This window comes from Glarea lozoyensis, assembly GCF_000409485.1.
Source record: "Glarea lozoyensis ATCC 20868 chromosome Unknown GLAREA3, whole genome shotgun sequence".
Taxonomy (NCBI): Eukaryota; Fungi; Ascomycota; class Leotiomycetes; order Helotiales; family Helotiaceae; genus Glarea; species Glarea lozoyensis.
This window is the reverse complement of record NW_007360998.1, coordinates 1,893,749-1,914,003: the sequence shown is the minus strand read 5'-3', so window position 1 is coordinate 1,914,003 and position 20,255 is coordinate 1,893,749. Positions and strand designations below refer to the sequence as shown.

The 20,255-nt window shown below is 46.2% G+C and overlaps 8 protein-coding genes across 8 annotated transcripts; 4 read left to right on the top strand and 4 right to left on the bottom strand.

The window, feature by feature from the left end:
* Positions 1-832: 832 nt before the first annotated feature.
* Positions 833-4,860, bottom strand: GLAREA_00610 (ARM repeat-containing protein; the record flags this gene model as incomplete). Its single annotated transcript, XM_008085368.1, has 10 exons — positions 833-1,076; positions 1,122-1,539; positions 1,599-1,746; positions 1,848-2,077; positions 2,124-3,366; positions 3,416-4,128; positions 4,177-4,248; positions 4,303-4,375; positions 4,438-4,467; positions 4,540-4,860. 10 exons carry the CDS (start codon positions 4,858-4,860, stop codon positions 833-835), a joined length of 3,492 nt encoding a protein of 1,163 aa, XP_008083559.1.
* A 704-nt stretch (positions 4,861-5,564) lies between these two features.
* GLAREA_00609 (uncharacterized protein) lies at positions 5,565-6,122 on the top strand (the record flags this gene model as incomplete). Its single annotated transcript, XM_008085367.1, has 1 exon — positions 5,565-6,122. One exon carries the CDS (start codon positions 5,565-5,567, stop codon positions 6,120-6,122), a length of 558 nt encoding a protein of 185 aa, XP_008083558.1.
* Positions 6,123-6,844: 722 nt separating this feature from the next.
* On the bottom strand, positions 6,845-8,319 carry GLAREA_00608 (PLP-dependent transferase; the record flags this gene model as incomplete). The annotated part of the gene is made up of 4 exons (XM_008085366.1): positions 6,845-6,928; positions 6,985-7,343; positions 7,393-8,018; positions 8,084-8,319. 4 exons carry the CDS (start codon positions 8,317-8,319, stop codon positions 6,845-6,847), a joined length of 1,305 nt encoding a protein of 434 aa, XP_008083557.1.
* A 1,744-nt stretch (positions 8,320-10,063) lies between these two features.
* Positions 10,064-10,839, bottom strand: GLAREA_00607 (alpha/beta-Hydrolase; the record flags this gene model as incomplete). Its single annotated transcript, XM_008085365.1, has 3 exons — positions 10,064-10,288; positions 10,354-10,632; positions 10,750-10,839. The coding sequence occupies 3 exons, from the start codon at positions 10,837-10,839 to the stop codon at positions 10,064-10,066; spliced, it is 594 nt and encodes a 197-aa protein (XP_008083556.1).
* Positions 10,840-11,913: 1,074 nt separating this feature from the next.
* GLAREA_00606 (uncharacterized protein) lies at positions 11,914-13,128 on the top strand (the record flags this gene model as incomplete). Its single annotated transcript, XM_008085364.1, has 2 exons — positions 11,914-12,673; positions 12,722-13,128. The coding sequence occupies 2 exons, from the start codon at positions 11,914-11,916 to the stop codon at positions 13,126-13,128; spliced, it is 1,167 nt and encodes a 388-aa protein (XP_008083555.1).
* Positions 13,129-13,814: 686 nt separating this feature from the next.
* On the top strand, positions 13,815-16,168 carry GLAREA_00605 (uncharacterized protein; the record flags this gene model as incomplete). The annotated part of the gene is made up of 2 exons (XM_008085363.1): positions 13,815-14,517; positions 14,583-16,168. 2 exons carry the CDS (start codon positions 13,815-13,817, stop codon positions 16,166-16,168), a joined length of 2,289 nt encoding a protein of 762 aa, XP_008083554.1.
* A 103-nt stretch (positions 16,169-16,271) lies between these two features.
* Positions 16,272-18,089, bottom strand: GLAREA_00604 (UBC-like protein; the record flags this gene model as incomplete). The annotated part of the gene is made up of 3 exons (XM_008085362.1): positions 16,272-17,519; positions 17,574-17,954; positions 18,006-18,089. 3 exons carry the CDS (start codon positions 18,087-18,089, stop codon positions 16,272-16,274), a joined length of 1,713 nt encoding a protein of 570 aa, XP_008083553.1.
* Positions 18,090-18,517: 428 nt separating this feature from the next.
* Positions 18,518-20,035, top strand: GLAREA_00603 (Indolic compounds 2,3-dioxygenase-like protein; the record flags this gene model as incomplete). Its single annotated transcript, XM_008085361.1, has 2 exons — positions 18,518-18,808; positions 18,857-20,035. The coding sequence occupies 2 exons, from the start codon at positions 18,518-18,520 to the stop codon at positions 20,033-20,035; spliced, it is 1,470 nt and encodes a 489-aa protein (XP_008083552.1).
* Between the last annotated feature and the right edge of the window lie 220 nt (positions 20,036-20,255).

The following is a 20,255-nucleotide window of genomic DNA, read 5'->3' as shown; positions in this document are numbered from 1 at the left end:
TGTCTGGCACAATTCTCTACGCAGTCCAAGATCGCAACTGAAGTTTTATCAGCACAACTTTTTGATATAAGACTTTCTTGTGGTATACAGCCTGAGACTTAAAGAACATCTTTGTGGTTTCAGATCTCCGATATATGATTGTCATGTTGAGTTTTGTAGTAATGAATGTTTGAGGTGCGCAAAGACTTGCGTCAGATACTGGTGACCCAAATGGCTCCACTCAATAAGTCGGCACCTGGCGTTCACAAGAGAAATCATTCCACGGGAATTCAATTAAAAAAAAGGAGCCGAGTGTCAAATGGAAGAGAATAACCATCATTTACGCTTCGTAAGCGTCATCTGTTACATAAATGCCTATGTTCACATATTTCATTTGTCCCCCATCCTCTTTCCCACCCATCCATCCATGCTTCTTTCCTGAACCCTACTATCACCAAAGAAAGAGGTATCATGGCCGTATCGTATTCGCGAATGCAAGCGTGGGTCGAGTCGCAAATGTAAATTGGAGTAAAGTAATCTAGACATAAAAAAGCTTTTTTGGATAGACAACATCAATCTCGATCCAGACCCGACTCCATGTCAGGTATAACGCCCCTGTACGTGGTATAAGATTCGCAGAATTGGGTCAAAGTGAAAAAAACATGATCGGAGGTTCAGCACATGGCGATGCTGGATTTTTGGGTATGCGTTGGCTGGAGTCAAGTGACGATTACAGATCGTACATGGCCCAACCATCCATGGCTTGGCCGGCATGTGTAGACAGATGTTTTGTCGTAGGCGGTTCGTCGCGGAAATGCGAATTGCCGTGTTCGGTTCTGAACTCCTCGTTGAGTCACAACTCATCATCGTCTTCGGCAAGCTCAGCTGGCTTCAATAGACCACCGACTTTAGACAACCGTTCCCGCTCTGCGGCTTTCGTGTCTCTATCAAGCTGCTCTTTTTCTTCGGCGAAAAGTTCGGTGTTGTCTCCAGAGAATTCCTTCAATTGAATGAGGAAATCGCGAAGATTGAGTTTGAACCGGTCGTAGGAGTTATTGAGGGTAAACAGGCCTTCCACAAAGGCCTTGATTTGCGCGCTAAATACGGTTAGAAGAATCCTTAGCAGAAGTCAGTGTACTCACGGTTGTAGGTTCGGGAAAGCGTTGTGTAAAAGCTCCGAGACGAAATTGCCCAAGAAGTCCTTGTTACTTGTGCCAGCAGCCGCTTGCTCTGGAGTGTACACAGGCCCTTGTATTTTTGGTACGGATCCATCTGCCGGGCCAACAAAGTAGAACATGCGTGCGAGTAGGCTAGATTGTGACTTGAAACCAGCTTTGTGGTCTGTGTCGGTAAGTACAAAGAAAACATCTTGTAGGATTGGCACGAAAAATTGCTGGAAGAATTGGCCAGATGTGTTGGCATCCGTCTCCGCAATGTTAGTGATTAATTCAAGACACATGTTAAGGCCAGCGTATTCAACCTCGCGGTTGTCGTGCTTACTTGCCCACATGCAAGAATCAATCACAAACTTGAATTGCCTGTTGTCAAGTTTGAGAAGAGCTATGACAAGTTTAGTGTTAGCCCAAGTGTGAAACGTTGATGTACAAGAGATTACTTACCCGGGAAGCAATGAAGATTGATAGCACGAAGAAGGGTGAAAAACTCGACGCGATGTTCAGGGAAGTCGGAGAAGTCCTTGTTAATCATTTCCAAGGTACACTCAAAGACATTCTCCATGACGATTGGAACTTGATCTTCCATAAGAGACTAAAACAGATCAGCAGATTGATTAAGGATTAATTCAGAAATCCCTGAAGAAAAAGGGTATGCACCACAGAGTATTTCGAGCGAAAAGGGGTCCAACGTACAGATAATTTGGTGATGATTGTTGACATGACCTTGAGAACCTCTGCATCTCTTGCATTGGGAACATTTCTATTGTAATCGACAAGTACAGCGTCCAAAAGCGCGGGTACGATGTTTTTGCGGACCATATCGATGTCATCAGCTTTCTCGACGTATGTTTCAATAAGTTTAAGAATCTCTTTCTTGACGGTTCTCAAACCACGGACATTGGGCATTTTCGTCGCGATTTCACCTAGTATACGTTAAGGGTGGTTCTACAAACATGGAATAATTCTTACCATCACGAGCAACTGCTTCAGAAATCATTTGGCTTGTCGCCCGGTACATAGACAACATGTCAAGATAAATCCTGCCAATTTGAGGATAGAAATATGTGCCGATGGAAGAGCAAGCGGACACATTAGTCTTCATGACGTTTCCGATGACCTTGATCGCATCTGCATCAAGTAGTATCTGTGGGTTTTCGGTGGCTTGTTGGATGATAGCGTCCCATGCTGCGTTGGGATAGGACATCAGTTCGGCAATAAGTCTCTCCTGGGCGTTCTTTTGAGGTTGTGCAGCAATCATGTATCCACAAGCCTCGTAGAATGTATGAACCTGTTGGGGCGATAAATCGCAGGTGATCTTGCGCATTCCTCGAACGATTTCCTCAATAAATGGCTCATTTTCCCCAGGTTGCAATGCAACGAAATGTCTTTTACACTGACGAGCGATCTTGATAAATGTGTCGCAAGCCATATCCTGTACACCTTCGTGAGATTCGTGCATGAATTCGAAAAGTTTGTTGACGACGGTCTTCAAAAACTTCCAATGAGCTTTCAAAAACCGGGGGTATTGGCCGACAATATACATGATGTTACTAGCCACGACAGCTTTGTTGTCTTTGCCACGCTTCATTTCAGTGAGGCCGAGGAGATCTTTGATCACAGTGACGAGGAATCGTTTCTCGGTCTCTTCGTTCATGGCCAATGAGATGGATCCAATAGCCCAACACAGGGTGTTGCAATTGGCCCATGACCATTCAGAGCCGTCCACTTGGCGAGCCAATTTGTCTGTCATGATGTTCTCGGTGTCCACAACATCCAGATGAGTTAAGTAGACGAGACATTCTCTGGTTGTTTTGTACAGTTGGATGGTGTCACTCTCCTTCACGAACTCTCTCACGATTTCACCCTCGTCATTCTCAACGATCAATACCTCCTCTGGTCGAACCATCTTCTCAATCATGACCACTCGAAGATTGGAAAGGACTTCATTATATTTGTGCTTTCGCAAAGGGTAATTGGCAAGAACACTTGGGTTTGGTGCACCAGAGCTCGAAATACCACTGACCCCCATGTTGAGTAGAGGGTTGGAATCGGATATTGGAAGTGACTGCATCTCCTCATACAATTCTTGAACCAGTTTCGTCCAGTACTCCAAGCAGATTTTGAAGATCTCACGATCGTCGATTTGTGAGATACGGATAAGATAGAAATGTGCGTGAGTAAGGAAGTCTCGGTTCGGCAAGTTCTCGATGAGCTATTCAAGAAATTAGATAGATAGGCATATGTGTCGAACTTTTACTTACATTCAAATGTACACCATTGAAATTGGTAAGGAATAAAGCAAGATTTTGGATGAACTCCTGATCCTTGGAATTACTGGAGCTGTATGTCGTTTTTAGATCCAGAGAGAGGGGGATGATCTTAGAAATGGTGGTCAGGACCTCGGTGAACATTGACACCAACTTCTCATCATATGAATTCTGTTGTCCTGTTTGCAAGCCTCCAATCTCGGTCAAACATTTCAGCGTAATATTTCGAAACTCGGGGGTCTCAAGGAACCTTGTGCGAAGTGTGTCGATTATTGGGGTTTCGAAAATATAGCCAAGAGGAATCCAGTTGAAAAATCGAAGAAGGGTCTCCAACGTAGCCTTGATCAAACTCGATTGTGTGGCCGTATTAAGCACATCACTGCACAACTGGAAAATCTGGGAGAACTCTGCACACATAGTCGTTTTCAGGTTCTTGGTCTTTGCAGAAGTCATCTGGTCAGCCGAATAATCAAATACTTCCTCCGACAAAAGCCGCAGAATCGCCATGTTATTTTCGCATATTGATAGGCTGGTATGGCACGATGAGATTATTTCGTTGATGAAGGTGGGCCAGTTGTGAGGCCATTCCTGCTTAAGGATCGAAACGAGAACGAGGTTGAGCTTGTTTAGGAGGGTTCGTTGGGTTTTTAGAGACTCTTCGGAGCTGGAACATTGGATAATGAAGCTGACGACAAAATTTCGAATGCCTAGAGTTGTTAGCACCGCCGGCTGGAGTTGAAGACAGCCCTGCTCACCTTGACACTGTTCTTTGGGTAAGACCTTCCACCTAGTTAATATAACGTTGTCTAGTACTTGCAGTCCCAAGTCTGCAGTTTGTCAGCAAACATTTAAAAAATCCGTGCGACTTTGGAAAAGTATACATTTGGTTTGCTCATATGTTGCCTCCTGTAATATCTTATCAACTAACAACCAAGCATCTGGATCTTCCTTGAACTGATATAAAGTGTCAGCGATTAAGCGGATCGAGCGAGTATCATGGGCGCAAAGTCTCGTACCTGGTTTAGGGTAGCCTGTGCTACTTTTTGCTACACACGTAATGCGTTAGTACATATATCCTTGAGTTAGATGCACCATATTAGTGTCAAGGTACGGCTTACAGATTCTCCACGGCCCTCGTAGAAGCCGCGAACAGTCGCGTCAAGCTCTTCAATCGTTGGAGCCATCTTCGCCGCTTGATATACAGAAGATGTCACCTTTTCTTCGAAAGGATAGGCGTCGATACGCTCGAAGTCTGCGAGAGTGCAGCTTACGCTGAGAGAAACCGGGTTCGTGAGTAGTGTTGTAATCTGCTGCAAATGTTCTGTTGACCTAGAGATGCGTAGTAGTGATCTTTGGTGGGGCAGAAATGAGGCTGGGAACGCCGTCGGTCTGCCCAGCATTGCAGGCAGAGATCCGCTAGCGCGAATTAAGCTCGACATCACGTGAGACGTATGAGGATTCATCTACTAGAGCAGGTGAAGTCCTTCCTGACAATAACATAGAAGGTACAAAAACTATAGACATTTCGGGCACTGAATTGTGATTCGGAATTAATTTGAGAGGATAATTAGGAATCCTATAGCTTAGCCTTGTAAGATCAAATCTCAGCACTTACAAGGTGCAACATATTGTTAGATACTAGATAGACGAAATGTGTCTTAAAATCATGTTTAAGTTCATTATGGAATTTAAGGTTATCCTGTCCAAGACTTTAGATCTAAATCTGAGATATATTCTTCTTAATCATAGACTGATTACTGATTACTGTACAGTTTTAATATATGAATTTTAAAAACTTCATGTTAGTGGTGTCACTCAACCTACTGACAGAAAATAAGTTGGGAAACCATTTAAATCATTACTCCGTAGAGAAAGTAACTTTACCTATCGCGGTCAAATTTCAATAAGTCTGTTGTACGTGAAATGCGTTAAGAATATATTGTTGACAATGAGATTTACAGTCTCTACAGGGGAGTTCAAGATAACAAGGAGAAAGGAGACTTGAGAGCTGGAGGAGAATTCAATTGGAGACAAAGTTTATGTACAATAACTAACTTGAAAGATGCCATTATCAATCCTTCACTCTATGCACAAACAAGCACAACAATTCCTCTCCCAAACACCTCATAATTAACAACAACCCATGTCTTGCTTTCCTCTACTCTCATACCAAACATGTATCGATTCTCAGGTCTATTTCCAGTTCTACAATAATGCAAGAGCCATTCCACCTGCTGACATGAAGACAAGGTATCCTACTAGCGAACCTGCGATGCTCATTTCCTTGTTGGCAGCACTGGCCTGGATAGGTTTTGCGGTAGAGCTTGCCGCGGCACCAGAAGATGTTGCATTTGCCGGCTTGCTGGTTGTAGTACTGGAGGTAGTAGAGACCTTAATGGTTGAAGAGACTGCTGTGACAATAGCGGTGGTAGAAGCGTTTGCAGCCTTTGAGGAGGAGATGCTGGTGCTTAGGGACGAGGAGGAAGCACGGGTGGAGGAGGAGGAGACCGATGCTACGGATACGGACGAAGCTTTGCTGGACGAGGAAGATAGAGCTGTTGTTGTCGAGGCAGCACGAGTAGATGACTTTGATATGTTAGCTAGTGCACAAGCAAAGACTGGATTTCGAAGGGGGAGATCAACTTACCGTGGTGCTTTGACCTGTAGCAATAGCGGCTACGCAAACAACGAGGAGAGATGAGATGCGCATGGTGGGTAAGCGGAAGTAGAATGAAGATTCTAGAGATTCTTGTGGATGAGTAGGAAGTAAAGCGAGTGGATGGTTTCTCGAATCTATTCAAGTCTTGGGATGACCTTCTTATACAACTTCTGCGCCATCAAAACGCCATATTGGTTCTCCGCCATAACAACCGAGCTGAACGCCTGTCTCATTTCATTGATTTGACTTATTGAGCTACCAGTGAACTCCAGAGTATTGATAGCACCTTAACTGCAGCGCTCCATTGGACGCGCCACGTCGAGAAAAGGAGATTGCCGTGGCCAACCTCGTGGTGATCAATTTTTACCCCCGAATCTTCCGCGTAAATCTAGACTCCAGAGAGGAAAGTGTGTTCAGAGTGAAAGACATTTACAAAAGCAGAAAGAATGAAGTAAATGATGCCCATTGAGAAGCGCCATCTCGCCTACCTTTCTTCCTGTTATTCCTTTTGTTCAGCACGTGCTCGAGCTTTACCGACGCCACAAGATCGCGAACACATTCATGGCGTTTGCTTCAACCGTAAGAACGCGTCGTGACTGGATGCAGGAAAGGTTAAGAGAGACATCCAGTAGCATGGGAAAGTCTGCGCAATTGCACCAATGTATTTCATCATTTCCGGAACGTGGAAGGAAAAGCTTAAGCGAAAATATTTGAGTTTCCTTTTTGGATCGACTAGGGACCGAGGAGAAGTACAGTTCTATATTCTATGCTTTTTGGTAGCCTACATCAGAAAGTCCGGTCTCCAATGCCTTGATGGCCTTGTCGATGTCGTTTCGTTTTGGGTCAGTCTAAGCAAGAAGTTAGCAAATTACTCCAGCTTTGTCTATCAAATGTAGCTGCTTACAACGCTGACACCCATGTGGCCAAATCTAATGTACTTTGCAGCAATTTCTTTATGCAGGCCTCCAGCAAATACGACACCTTTCTTGAACAAGTTAGGTAAAAGTTCTGGGGCCTTCACTCCTTCGGGAAGATAGATCGCAGTCATGCCGTTCGCCTGGTCTGCAGGGTCTGTGGCTAATTGTTTCAGGCCGAGATCAGCTATAGCTTTCTTGATTTTTTGAGAAGCTTCCTGATGTGCAGCAAATCGATCCGAAAGCGGCCTAGATAGGATTTGAGTCAGGGACGTATTAAGTGCGTGTATCAATTGTGGTGATGGCGTTGCGAAATAGGACGGCTTCTTTGCCTCATAGTTTTGCATGACTAGATAAAGTAAGTGGAAAAGCCACCGAAAGCCACGATGAGAACTTACTTGGTAACCAGTTCTTCATACTAGCGAAATAAGAACCTGGTGGCGTCTTCCTACTCTTGAACACGTCCATGGCACGCCCACTGTACATTGATATCGAAAGACCAGCTGGGCATCCGATGCCTTTTTGACTGGCAGTAATAACACCATCAAGCTTCCAGTTGTCAAACTCAATGTTCTCGCTTCCAACACTGCACACACCATCCACAATCAACAGCGTCTCGGGAGACACTCTGTGCACTAACTCGGAGAGAGCTTTAAGTTCGCTCAGAACCCCGGTTGACGTATCAACGTGTGTAACGGTTAATATCTTATATTTTTTCTCCCCAAGAGCCTTCTCGATTTCTGGTAATTGAGGTCTTGACCCGATAGGAGCCTTCAACTGTGTCGGCTTCGCGCCGTAGGTTTCGAAACATGCCGCGAATGAGTCTGCGAAGTATCCCGTATGCAGAACCAAAACATCATCTCCAGGTTCTGCCAAATTTGCTGCGACCAGATCCCATCCTAATGTACCAGATCCAGACAGAACGAATGGTTGAGAGGCTGTATCGGTAGTTTGAAACAGCTTCCTCAGCATTGATAATGTTTCTCCGAATGTCGCAACAAATGCAGGGCCCACATGACTTTCACTACGAATTTTTAGTATGCAGGAGTATAGTAAAGTTATGAAAAATCAACAGTGTCTGGAACTTACCTGTAATGGCTCATAGACTGCAAGACTGCGTCATCGAACTCGATTGGACCTGGAATCAGGAGAGTTGGGTGTTCTGGTTGTGTGGACATTTTTGGTTTGTTTTCTGTATATAATGATCGAGTTGAAGGGAAGGGCGGATTGTTGGGGGGGCTGTTGCCAATTGGTGACCGTGGTGTTGCTAACGGTCGATGATCCAGGTGTTTGGATATCGCCGTCAATCTTTCACGAGCAGCCATTTTGATGGCGGGGTAGATGTTTCGGGATGCCAGCTTGAATCTGGGGCCGAGGCTTCTCCGAGTCAACAGGGGTTAATGTTTTGCAGGAACAGCTCTTTCTGGTCTGTCTTTCTGGTGGATTTTCTTGCTCCTTTGAGAACTATTTCCAAGCCCAAGGACGGTACTTGGGGAAGCTAGCCAGGGTGCCCAGGAAGACGAGTAACAAGAGCAATGGCCCTCTAATTCTTCGCGCGGTATGGTTTGCTGTGATGGCTCCTCAGCTGGGCGTGTACTTGTCGTATGAAACTCGAGTTATGGTGGAGCGAGACGCCAGATGAATCAATCAGCTTCGATTCTGCTGTTTCTCACAGAAGTCTAGATTGAGAGTGACAATCCTTTACTCGTACATGCAATATATGACCCGAACAGAGTCCTCGAGTCCTCGAGAAAATTTAATTGCTTCCTCCGGCATCGCTTACATGCTACTCCGGCCCCCTAAAATTTACGGAGCGCGGCGGCTTCCAAGACTCGGGTGTAGCTCGGCTTTGACCTTTAATGCTCTCTATTCCAAAGAAAGCCAATTCCAAAGAAAGCCAACTCCAAAGTCAAGGATAACCTAACTGTGCAAGTAATAAACAATGCCATTCTCAACGTCTCGGTCGACGAACTGCACGATTCTTACAGACTTGACTGCCCCCTCCTGTCGGTTTGAAGCATGTATTTACACTTGATGCTGGGTGATTTCCTGATCGTAATGTCTTTATTGTTCTCGGAAATGAGCATTGTCACTTCGGGGCCACTTGGATTGTGGTTGTAGTCTAGTAGTCAGCCAGGCTCGTCTCTTCAATGGAGAAGAATATGGGTCGCGTAACGACCAACCGGAGATTCCGGAATCGAAATAGTAGATATAATCATATAAAGTCCTAATCCGTCAACAGATCAATCAGTATAGCTTTTTGGACAGGTTATATCGTTGATTTACCATAAAGAGGTGTTCCGTCAGACTTGCGACACACTGATCTTTTGTACGATTATGACACATGACTTCAATACCAGCAGTTTTAGAAGACGTTTCATACTTCCCCTTCTCCCATAGCTACGAGAATCTGAAAATGCCAGCTACTCTTGTAATAGCGGTCTCCTCTAGTCAAGTCTGTACTGAGACCGATAAGCTTCACGGAGCACGGCTCTACGTCCTCTTGGTAGGAAGGCTGAAATTCTGATGACAAACTGAGTGTCACTGGCTTGTGGTGCAACATACCTCGATTTTAATGGCTGGGCATTCCACGATACGCTGAGCAGCTGTTGTGATTTCCGTACAAAGGTTCTGAAGCTCTAAGTGCAATCATTTCTCATGAGTGTACCTGGCGGTATATGGAAGCAACGTATAATAAGAATCCAATTTCACTTAGCGTAATTCTTTGTAAAATGCATAGGCAGACAATCAGGGTTTTCAATCTAATTCATTAGGAGTACGCCAGCCCAATGAATAATTCATCAATAAGCGTCTGTTTTCTGGACCGTACCGGTCTAAAGCGACAGCATACGGCTTCACACCAATGAGGCTGGGAAAGGGCAAGCTACGAAACATTAGGATCACCCACATTTGAGCAAACATACTAAATACCTTGAAGTGCGTTCATCAACAAGTGGATGGCTAGTCTGTAACAAACTACGACGTCGCACTTCCGCTGTAGAGCATACCGCTTACGACTCTTACAGTTCAACTTGCGCTGGCGAGAACTGTTGACCTGAGTCTGTTGTCTTACACGGTACCAGAAACATATTTGACCCACTGCGCAATATCCCGATACATCGAATCTCGGTCACGTACTCTCTTGACCTCCTTTTCTGCACTTTTCGCTGCAAAATGGTCAAAAGCATGAGGCTGTCCTTGAATAAGAGTCCAGCATACACCTCCGGTTGTTTGACCATCTGATGTCTTTTCACAGTTGGAAGCAGTTGCCGCGATTAGTTTATCGGCCATCACCTTCGCCTCGTGGTAGAGCATGTCATGTTCACATCCAAGCAGAAATACATTGCTTGGCAGATCACTGCGCTTCTCGGGATTCGTTGGACTAGGCCTGGGCCCTCAAAAACCGCAACGTCCGTTGTGCTTGCATAGATATCCAGTACATCGTTCCACATAGGTCCTATGTAATCCGGGACACTGGCATCTGGACGCGTGGCCATTTGAACCTCCGCGGTAGGAATGAGACTTGCTACGGGATAGAGAGCAACAATTCCCAGCAACTTTTGACGAAGTCGAGAGTCTTGACCAGCAGCAAGAACCAAGTTACCGCCGGCTGAAGATCCGCACAGGATGACCTTGTCCTAATCGATTAGCAAGTCATTTCCACCATCACCAAAGAGATTTAGAATTGATCCGACTATGTCCTCGTATGCCGCTGGAAAAGGATGTCTCGGCGCCTTGCGATAGTCAATGCTAACGACAATACATTTGCAAGTATCTGCCAGGAAGCGTGCTAGGGGATCGTCAACCGACGGGTTGTTCATAACAAACCCGCCTCCGTGCACCATAATAAGCAGCGGGACACGAGTGGCCTCTTGAGGTTTAGGCCTGAAAGCCCGCGACGGATACAGGTATGTCTTGGAAACGACAACTTTCCACGCGTCGGCCTGGGACGCCGGAGAGAACAAGCATGATCTTCTTAATGAGATAATTTCCCGCTGAATACTTTACAAAAAATCAACCTTACAAGTCTAACTGACCGAGCAAGTCCCTCCAGTAGGCCGCTCATAATTGGGGTATAGAGTGAAGTGACTAGAAGCGAGATTCGGTAGCAGTGGTCCTAGTCGAGGTCCAAGGAGATCTGAACCACCGCCATTAGCCGCAGAAGGATGATAGGTGACGGCTACTTGCAGGAGGCCCCAACTAAGTAGATAATCACACAATATGAGGAGTATGACGGTAGAGAACTGTAAACGCCTCCGAAGGGTTGTCGCTTTTTCGTTTGCAGAGAACAATATGAAGCGGTCGGGAAAGTTATTTATCCGAATCGCCACCACCCCCTTTCGGACATGATTGTTGTTTCTTCGTATTATTCTCCTCTCTAGACTCAAGTCTGAATATGGCGCAAATCTTGCATTATGGTTGGCAACAATCTGAATCCTTTGAGCATTGTTGCCAATGTATCGAGTGTATATCACCAGGTAATCTCGTCGTTGGGTGGTGGGTTTCTATCTACAACACAACATGGTCTAGCAATCAGTCGGAAACTTCAACGAAGTGTCATTTGGATTTCAAACAACGCAGCTGAAATCTTTTCTGGAGAGCAACACTGATCTATCCTCTATAATCTTCAGTACATAAGCCCAACACGGAAAATTCAACATATTCATCTCAAGGTCCAATTGGAAAGTAACAACGACGAGACTGCTGTATATTTCTCAGCTTAACTTTTTACAACTGCTGGGGCCAGACCTCTGAAGCGCTTGACAGCACTGCTTTCCTGACGATAGTAGTGATATCTACTTAAGGAGGCTGGGTAAGTTACTAGACTTCAAAATGCCATTGCACTAACTGAACACCCACAGTAAGAAAAGTAGCACTCGTCAACTCTGCTACCCAAGCCAGCACTCCATTTATCAGCCATGTCTACAACTCCTGGATCTGGTTTTGATCCTCTCCAGCAGAACATCACTATCTTGGATCGCACCCAAACGCCTTTCAATGTCAGTATAGCCGATATCAACTATGAGGCATACTACACGCTGAGTGCCTCTGCTTGCTATGCCGTGCAGTTGGGTGCTGCAGCTGTGATGTTGATGGCAGTGTTGCTCTTGACACGGAAGCCAGGAAACCAAGCCATATTCATTCTTAATGTAGCGTCACTCGTCCTATGTTGCATCTCGAGATTGATATTTATCATCTTTTTCGGATCGAACTTCAACACCTTTTACGCACTGAACACATACGACTATAGCTACGTTAGGGCTGCCGATAATGCTCTTGTTACGATCGGTGCCATCAGCTCTGTTTTTCTTACGGCAACCATCAATCTTTCCTTGGTCTTACAAGTCCATGGCATCACACGGCAATCTCATTTCAAGCCATGGATCAACAAAACAATGATTGGAATCTCGGCGTTTCTGTTCTTCTTCTCCCTAACCTTCCGGACCATTATGGGAGTGGAGAATATCTTAGAGATCTATGGCCAGAGTAACTTTGTTCATGCGAAATGGCTCACCCGAACAGTCTTGGTATCTGAGTTGGTCACTATCTTGTGGTTCTGTGGAATCTTTACTGGCAAACTAGTCATGATGCTTTGGGTTCGAAGTAAAACTATTTGGGGCCGTCAAGTCTTCCTTGAGGTCATTGTGATTGGGCTATTCTATACAATGTTCATACCCAGTAAGCCAAATATAACAGATGATCAGACTCATCCTAACCAATCTGTAGCTATTTTTGCCATCATTCAGATGGCACGGGTTCGCAAATTCCCAGAAGCTGGATCATTTTATCTCGCATTAACTGCAATACTCCTGCCATTGACATCTTTGTGGGCCCAAAACGTCAAGCAAGGTGAAGTTGACACCAAACGCTCCAAGGATGCGGCATCGAACCGGAAATACGAGACTCTGTGGAGCGATCCGGATTCATGTCCCAATTGCGGAATTGGCAGCAAAAACACCAGTGTCTCAACCACTTTTGAGCACTCGCATAGGTCAGCGCGAAATATGAGTTCTTCAAGAAGAGAGTCACGGCCGACGAGTGATTACACTGACGACGTTGACATTGAACGAGCTCTGAGGCCTGGTGGGGTCAATGTCACCAACACTGTAATTGTTGAAAGCCGTGCTTTGTGAACACAGCTGTTGGTGAGTGAGCCAAGATTTTTTTCAGAAGTGCAAACTTGGTAGCTAATTATTACGGCAGAAGCTGGGAAGCTCTTCAGATTACTTTGGCTGTCACATACTTACGGCAAATCGCAAAAGGACCTTTCTCATGGACGTCCGCCTGGGTGATGTTTCCTTTGGATTTTTACGCGGATGAGAGAGGCAACTTACAAGACGGACTTACTGAACCTTTTTCTTCTTACATAAATTACTTTGGCGTTTAATCTCGACATAACTATGAGCTCTGTTGAAATAGGCTAGATTTAACACAGCCTCAGCTCTCTTTTTGGTACGTCTATGGAACGCACCCAAGTGTAGCAATAGGGATTGACGGAAACAAATTTCTATTCTCTTTTGTCTATCACAGAATCACTCTACTTTGCATACTTCATTTCTACATAATCGCACACTCGCATAATAAATTATAAATCAATCTTCGCGATTCACCGAAATTATGAAAATAAATTCTGGGACATTTTGCCTGATGTGCCCTGGTGGTCCCAAGAGTATCTCATAATGTGACATTTATGGAAGGAGCGATTGAAGTTCTGTGGCTAGTGGTGTACTCGTATCAAGAATCTTTGAGAGCAGGAACTCATCATCTGTCCACTGACTACTAACTTTAGCACTGCTTTGAATAGGACAGCATATACAACATGTTGCAGAATAATAGATTTAACACATCTTACTCTCCGTTCAGTACTCGAGACCAAGCACACCAAAAATTAAAGACGCCATTGAGGTCCACAGCAAATCAAGGCTCTCCGGTACGCCTTGCAGTTTCTCAGGAATCCACCGCGAGGAAACCCATATCCAATACAGCCCTTCGACCAACACGTACCTCGTCACTCAACCTTTTCTCCATCATTAGTAAATTCGAAGCCCTCGATGCTGTCAGTTTGCCCTGCCAGATTCCGGCCCTGCAACCCGCTCCACTTCAGGTCTCACATAACTCCGTGAAAAGACGAGGAGAAACAGGCGCTACTGGGCATATGAAGAAATTGGATACCGTTTTCAGTCCAGACAACCATACCCCGACCGGCCGAAAGACTCGTTATGACACTCAGGAGAATACGCATCCTGAACAAGAGTCGGAGAGCATATTTAACGAACAGGAAACCGCGGGTACAATCAGGAAATTAACGCCAGTGAAAAGTTCGTGGAGAAACTTGTCCAAGAAAAACTTGAGTTCGAGAAGATCAAGGAGTTCACTGTTAGGTAATGGAAGGGGAAGGAGTAGGTCGAGTTCGCCCACCAAACCTCGTATTCAGCCCTGGAGTGGAGGCATGAATTCCATTGAAAGCGGGTCACAAAAAAGGGGAAAGAGTATCAAGGACATGATTCGGTTTTATGATGGTGGTACGTCTTCAACTTGACATTTTGAGCTATGCTTCAATGATGAGCTGATGATGTTCTTGGTCTAGCATTTTCTAGCCCCAGAACTACAAGAGCAAAGCCTTCGCTTATCAGTACTCCTACTCCTCATACCCCCCTTTCCCGAATGTGTCATGAAGAGAAGAAAGCGCTATATTCTTCAGTAAGACGAAATTTGGGAAGGCAGGAAAAATGGCACGCCGAAAATATATCACCCAGAACTCCCTTTACAAAGAAAGCGAACGAAATACCACCATGGAGAACGCAGGAAACTGTTTCTCGAACAAGACCAGGTTCGCAGTATTCGACTGGACCTAAAACACCGCCTGGAAGCCTTCACATCAGCCCCAAAAAGAATTATCAAGGGTCCGATAGTAATAAGAAGTCCTCACCGCGGCGTTCGTTGCGTGCTAGCATGTTTAACACGCCCGACGGTGGGGCAGTCATTGACAAGAGTCTTGCATGTTCACCCCCAATTTCATCCGGCCAAGGTAGATATACAGCCTCTTCGAAAGAAATTGGGAAGCGTTTGAGCTCAACTAGAGCAAAGGTCGGCAATCAGATTGAAGCATTATATAGAGCTAAGAGTATGGAGAGGCAGAGAGAAATCTCCCACGATACGCACAACGATCATATACCAACTACACCGACAAGACCACAGAAAGGCAAAGTCGGCAAAGACGTTATGAGCAGTCCTGGCATTTCCCAACCCAAGTGGCCGGCCGATGTTAGTCCGTCTCGCGTCCTAGAAATGAAGAAGTTGTTTGAGAAGCAAATACTGGTTGAGGAAGAGACAATGCTGTCTAGCAAATCTCCTGCGAAACCACTCGTAGACGAAGTTAGTTTGGTCGAGAGCGAAGGAACCGTGAAACCAAGTCAACGGCCTTCCCCGCCGCCGCCTCCACCTCTGCCAAACTTTAGTAGTAGAACGTCAGGAATCTCACCAAAGACTATACGCGAGACACTGCGGACGCCCCCAGGGACTGTTACCGCAAGTACAGCCCATATAGAGATTCCCGAGTCTCTTGTTGTCCAACCACTCAAAACTAAGCGAGAGGAACCTAAAGGACAACGATTGAAGAGCAGACTTCTGGGTGAAAAGATAAAACTATTCGAAGATATCGCTCAGAGGAAAGCTAGGCTTGAATCTCGAAGAAAGAAACGAAGTTTTTCAGGCAAAAATAATATTCCTTCTCTCCACAGCCGAAAATCTATATTTGAAATGGCCACTCGGAAGACGACCAAGTCTAGTTTCAAGTCTCTTAGTCCTGAGACTATCCAGGAGACTGTCGAAGATGTACAACATGATCTACTGAACAATCGACGTAGCAAACGCAAAACCCAACAGGAAAAATTCTATAACTTACCTCAGGATGCGACTTCGGACTTCTCAAACACAAGCTATCTGACTGCTAGAGACGACATGCCCATATTGCAAGCGAGCACGAACGTGTCGCTAGACATGGTGGTCAAAGAGGCACAATGTGGGCTACGGGAGCCCAAACCCATGAGATTGGTTGAGATGAAAAGGATGATGTTGCTGTGTCGTGAAAAAGCTGGGGTTTCTAGTTCGATGCCGGGGACGAGAAAGGCCAATGTTTCGAGCGCGGGCTTTGGTAGACTCGAGGATGTTTAAGTCTGTCACTTACCCACTAAATAAACGCCCCAATAAATACATACTTAACCGAAGGGGCTTCACGCAACAGATATCTTATATTTTGCGTGATATGCAAAGATTATCAATAAGTACTCAATCCCATTCCAACCCCAATCTTCTTAGCCAAAGCCTTCTTTAGATACCACTCCCTGCTTAAACTTCTCGTCATCTTCGCAAACACTGCTGGACTTATTCTTCCACGTTCCACAGCTCTACTCAGGACAAACAGCGCATCCCCTAAGCTCCGCTCCTCACTCACCAATTCGTATAACTGGTTTCCAACAACAGTAGGTGCAACTAATAATTCATCCACGTTCGGTGCGGTCCGGTGCTGAGATGACTGGATCACAGCGTCCGCATCATGAAGTGCCGTGTGCAAAATTGAAGTATTCGTTTTCAATAGGGTATCGAGATTTTCAAGCGCGGCCATCTCCGCTTGCATATTAGAAAGAGCTTGAAGCATGGCTTTATGTTGAGACTCCAAACCGGGCAGAGAGGATGTGGTTTGCGTGCGGGTATGAAGGCGCTGGGACTGCAACGCTCGTCCAATATTGTGAAGGAGCATGTCCTTTTCCGGATTAGGAGGGACAGGCGGTGCAGGCAAGTTAGTCGAAGCCTCTGTGGGAACAGGAAGTGTCAATGGAGCATCTAGAAGATCTGGAATGGGCGGCGGCTTTTGTAAAGCTTGCTGAGGACCTTGTGGAGGACCGTAATTCTGCCATTGCTGAGGCGGTGGTCCTTGCTGTGGGTGCATATATTGAGTGTTGTTTCCAGGAGGTGGTGGGTGAGCTACACTGCCGCGTGGGTGCGAATTATATGGTATTTGTCCTTCGTAGATTGGGTTATATGGGCCTCTCCTGTTTGCATCCTGCGGTGGCGTTATTGGACTAACAGGACTTGCTTCTCGTCCTCCAGATTGACGTGATGGATGCTGCGGTAGTGGCGGGGCACTCTCATATCTGAGACTGCTACTCCTCTGAGGAGCGTGGCCATGGAAATTGTGCGATTGATGGGCCGGTGATGAGAATCTGATACTATCCTGTCCTGTCTGAGGTGGTAACGGTGGCAGAGGCGGTCCGCTATCTCGTCTGAAGGATTCGGGCGAGTTCTGTAGCTGCGGTTTTGGTGGAGGAGGAGGAGGCCGTGATGAATCGCTTGAACTCGAGACTATAGACTGAGGACGGCCAATTCCGGGGGGTAGTGGGGGAAGTGGTGGAGGGCTAGCTACAGCTTCTGCAGGCCGTGATGGTTGCTGTGGCCGGGCTACAACTGGCGGCTCTTTGGCAAAGATATCCCGCAGTATCGCTAGAAAATCGAGGATGTTGGATTTCTACAACACAAGCATCAATATCGGCTTCTTGTACATTTCCAGCTTCAGACCTACATCCCAATACTCTGCCCACCCAACCAAGTATGGGTGGTATATCTTGCCCTGTGGATCGACGTGTTGGCCTGGCCTAACCATCATTCCCTCCGTTGGAGACACATAAACCAGCGGCGGTTCGTGTGGGTAGCCATGCGGAACCCATAATGCGATTGGAAATCGATAGGTTGTCCCTCGAAAGTCGACTGGAATTGTACCCGAAAGATGCAAGAGAAGAGCAGAACTTCCAGTCTCGTAAGCTGTAGAGGAAGCATTAGCGCATATCCAGTCGGGTTTGACAGAGAGCTTCGTACTATAAACGTCGGTTCGAGGGGATAACGAGGAGTAATGCGACAACGTCTGCGCTACATCATTGTATGTGCGGTTCACATCTTTATATTCCTGGCCAGACAATCAGCATGGTCTGTTACGGGCATTCCAAGGGCATCATACACTAGTGAGCACACTATACAGCCAGTTCAGCACCTGCTGCCGTACAGCGGCCATACCTGCATTGAGTTGCGCATTTTGTTGCATATTGAAGCTATCCCAGGCGACAACTCCGTACCTGGCTGCCAAGCTACGCAAGCATGTGATTCTTGATTATATAAGGCGCGGGGATCACGGGGAAAAGAAGGCCCGTGGCTCGACCAATCACGAATAACCGTTAGAGGGGCTCTTGATGATTCCATTTTTCGCCCGCCAGAGCCGAAGCCGCAATGAATTTGACAAAGCCTCGATGGCCTGGTGTGCCTCGTTAGAAATCGGTGGGGGTGGAAGGCGCAACACCCTTCTTTAAAGCAGACCACCACCCCCACCGGATTTCGACATTTTCACTCGTCTCAATCATTTCATGACATTTACCCTTACGGAATATTCAACGGCTGAGGAGTATCGGACAAGATCTGTATACTCCTTGCGTCTGGAAGGATAATCTCTTTACCAACCACCAATACTTCAGTAGCATGCTTCCTCCACTTCCCGTCCTCAGCGACTATGGGATTTCCCCGGAATATGGTTTTCTCCCAGCTGAGTTGCCTCTCGAGAGACTGCCGGACCCCTACTATAACAAGTGGGAGGCAGTCGTGGCAAATCTCCAAGGGTTGATCTTAAGCAAGCGTCTACGCGGGGTCATTGATCGACTTCCTATTCTTTCGACCGCCGGTCTGGAACACGACTCGGAATGGCGAAGGGCGTATTCGCTGTTATGCTTTATGGCACATGGCTACATCTGGGGCGGTGATAGCCCTTCAGAGGTTCGTACAGTCCGTTGCGCCGAGTTTGTGTATACTAAGGGTCTATAGCGTCTGCCAGCCGCTATATCGATTCCCCTACTCCATATCTCGGACTATCTTGAGGTTCCGCCAGTAGCGACATATGCCGCGGTATGCTTGTGGAATTTCAAGCCATTGTTCGCAGACGAACATGTCGACAATCTGGAGAATCTTGCGACCCTTACGACTTTCACCGGATCCATTGATGAATCATGGTTTTACCTGGTTTCAGTAGCCATCGAAGCTCGAGGAGCTCCGATTCTACCCCTCATGCTTACTGCAATGGAAGCTGTGAGAGTCAATGACAGCGCAACTGTAAGTGCCTGCTTAAGACGTTTCGCCGAAAGGCTCGATGATCTGGGTGGTCTGTTGCAACGTATGCACGAGGGCTGTGATCCCCACGTCTTTTACCATCGTATTCGCCCGTTTTTAGCTGGGAGTAAGAACATGGCGGATGCAGGACTGCCCGATGGCGTTATATACGAAGATGGCTCGGGCGAACAGCAGTATAGACAATACAGTGGTGGTAGCAATGCGCAAAGCTCCATTTTGCAATTTTTCGACATTGTGCTTGGAATTACCCACCGTCCTACAGGCGAGAAGAAGGACGCGGCTTCGGAGTCCGAGAAAGAAGGCATTGCTCCTCAACCAAAGCATAATTTCTTGCTCGAAATGCGCAAATACATGCCTGGACCTCACCGCAGGTTTCTAGAAGACATGACTGGTGTTGCAAATATTCGTGATTATGTGGAGTCCAATCGCCGCAACGACGAGTTGACGGCCGCATATGATGCGTGCCTAGCCATGCTACGTGCATTTCGCGATAAGCATATTAATATTGTCTCACGTTACATCATTATCAAAAGCCGAGAATCACGCTCGCGGTCTAAGAGTCCGGAGGTGATACGCAGAAAGGTCAATATCGCTACAGGTTCGCGTCAAGACAAGGCAAAGCCTGGCGAAAAGAAGGATTTGAAAGGCACTGGGGGCACTGCCTTGCTCCCGTTTCTCAAGCAAGCGCGAGACGAGACTGGAGAGCCAACCCTGAACCAATGGGCAAAACGAGTTGCAAGTCGAGAGTTCAATTCGAGGGGTAAGGGCGATTTCTTCCTAGGGAAGGTGGATGAGGACGATGGAGTTATCGTTGATGTCGGACTTGCCGGCACATGGACCATAGATGACAATGCTGGTGGTATTTGCCACTATTGACAGTCTCTCGTATAGATAGTCACATGTTTCGCATATCATATTATCTTATGAGTTAGACCAATGGTGATGTAATAGAGTCTATATACCATAATCTCCACTTTTGCGTGCTCCATATTTTGGTTTACTTGGATGGTAAGAATATTTATCAACGCATCGAGTCAAGTTACGGAACATGCCTTACCAATAGATTAGCTATACATAATACCTCTGGTCAAATTTA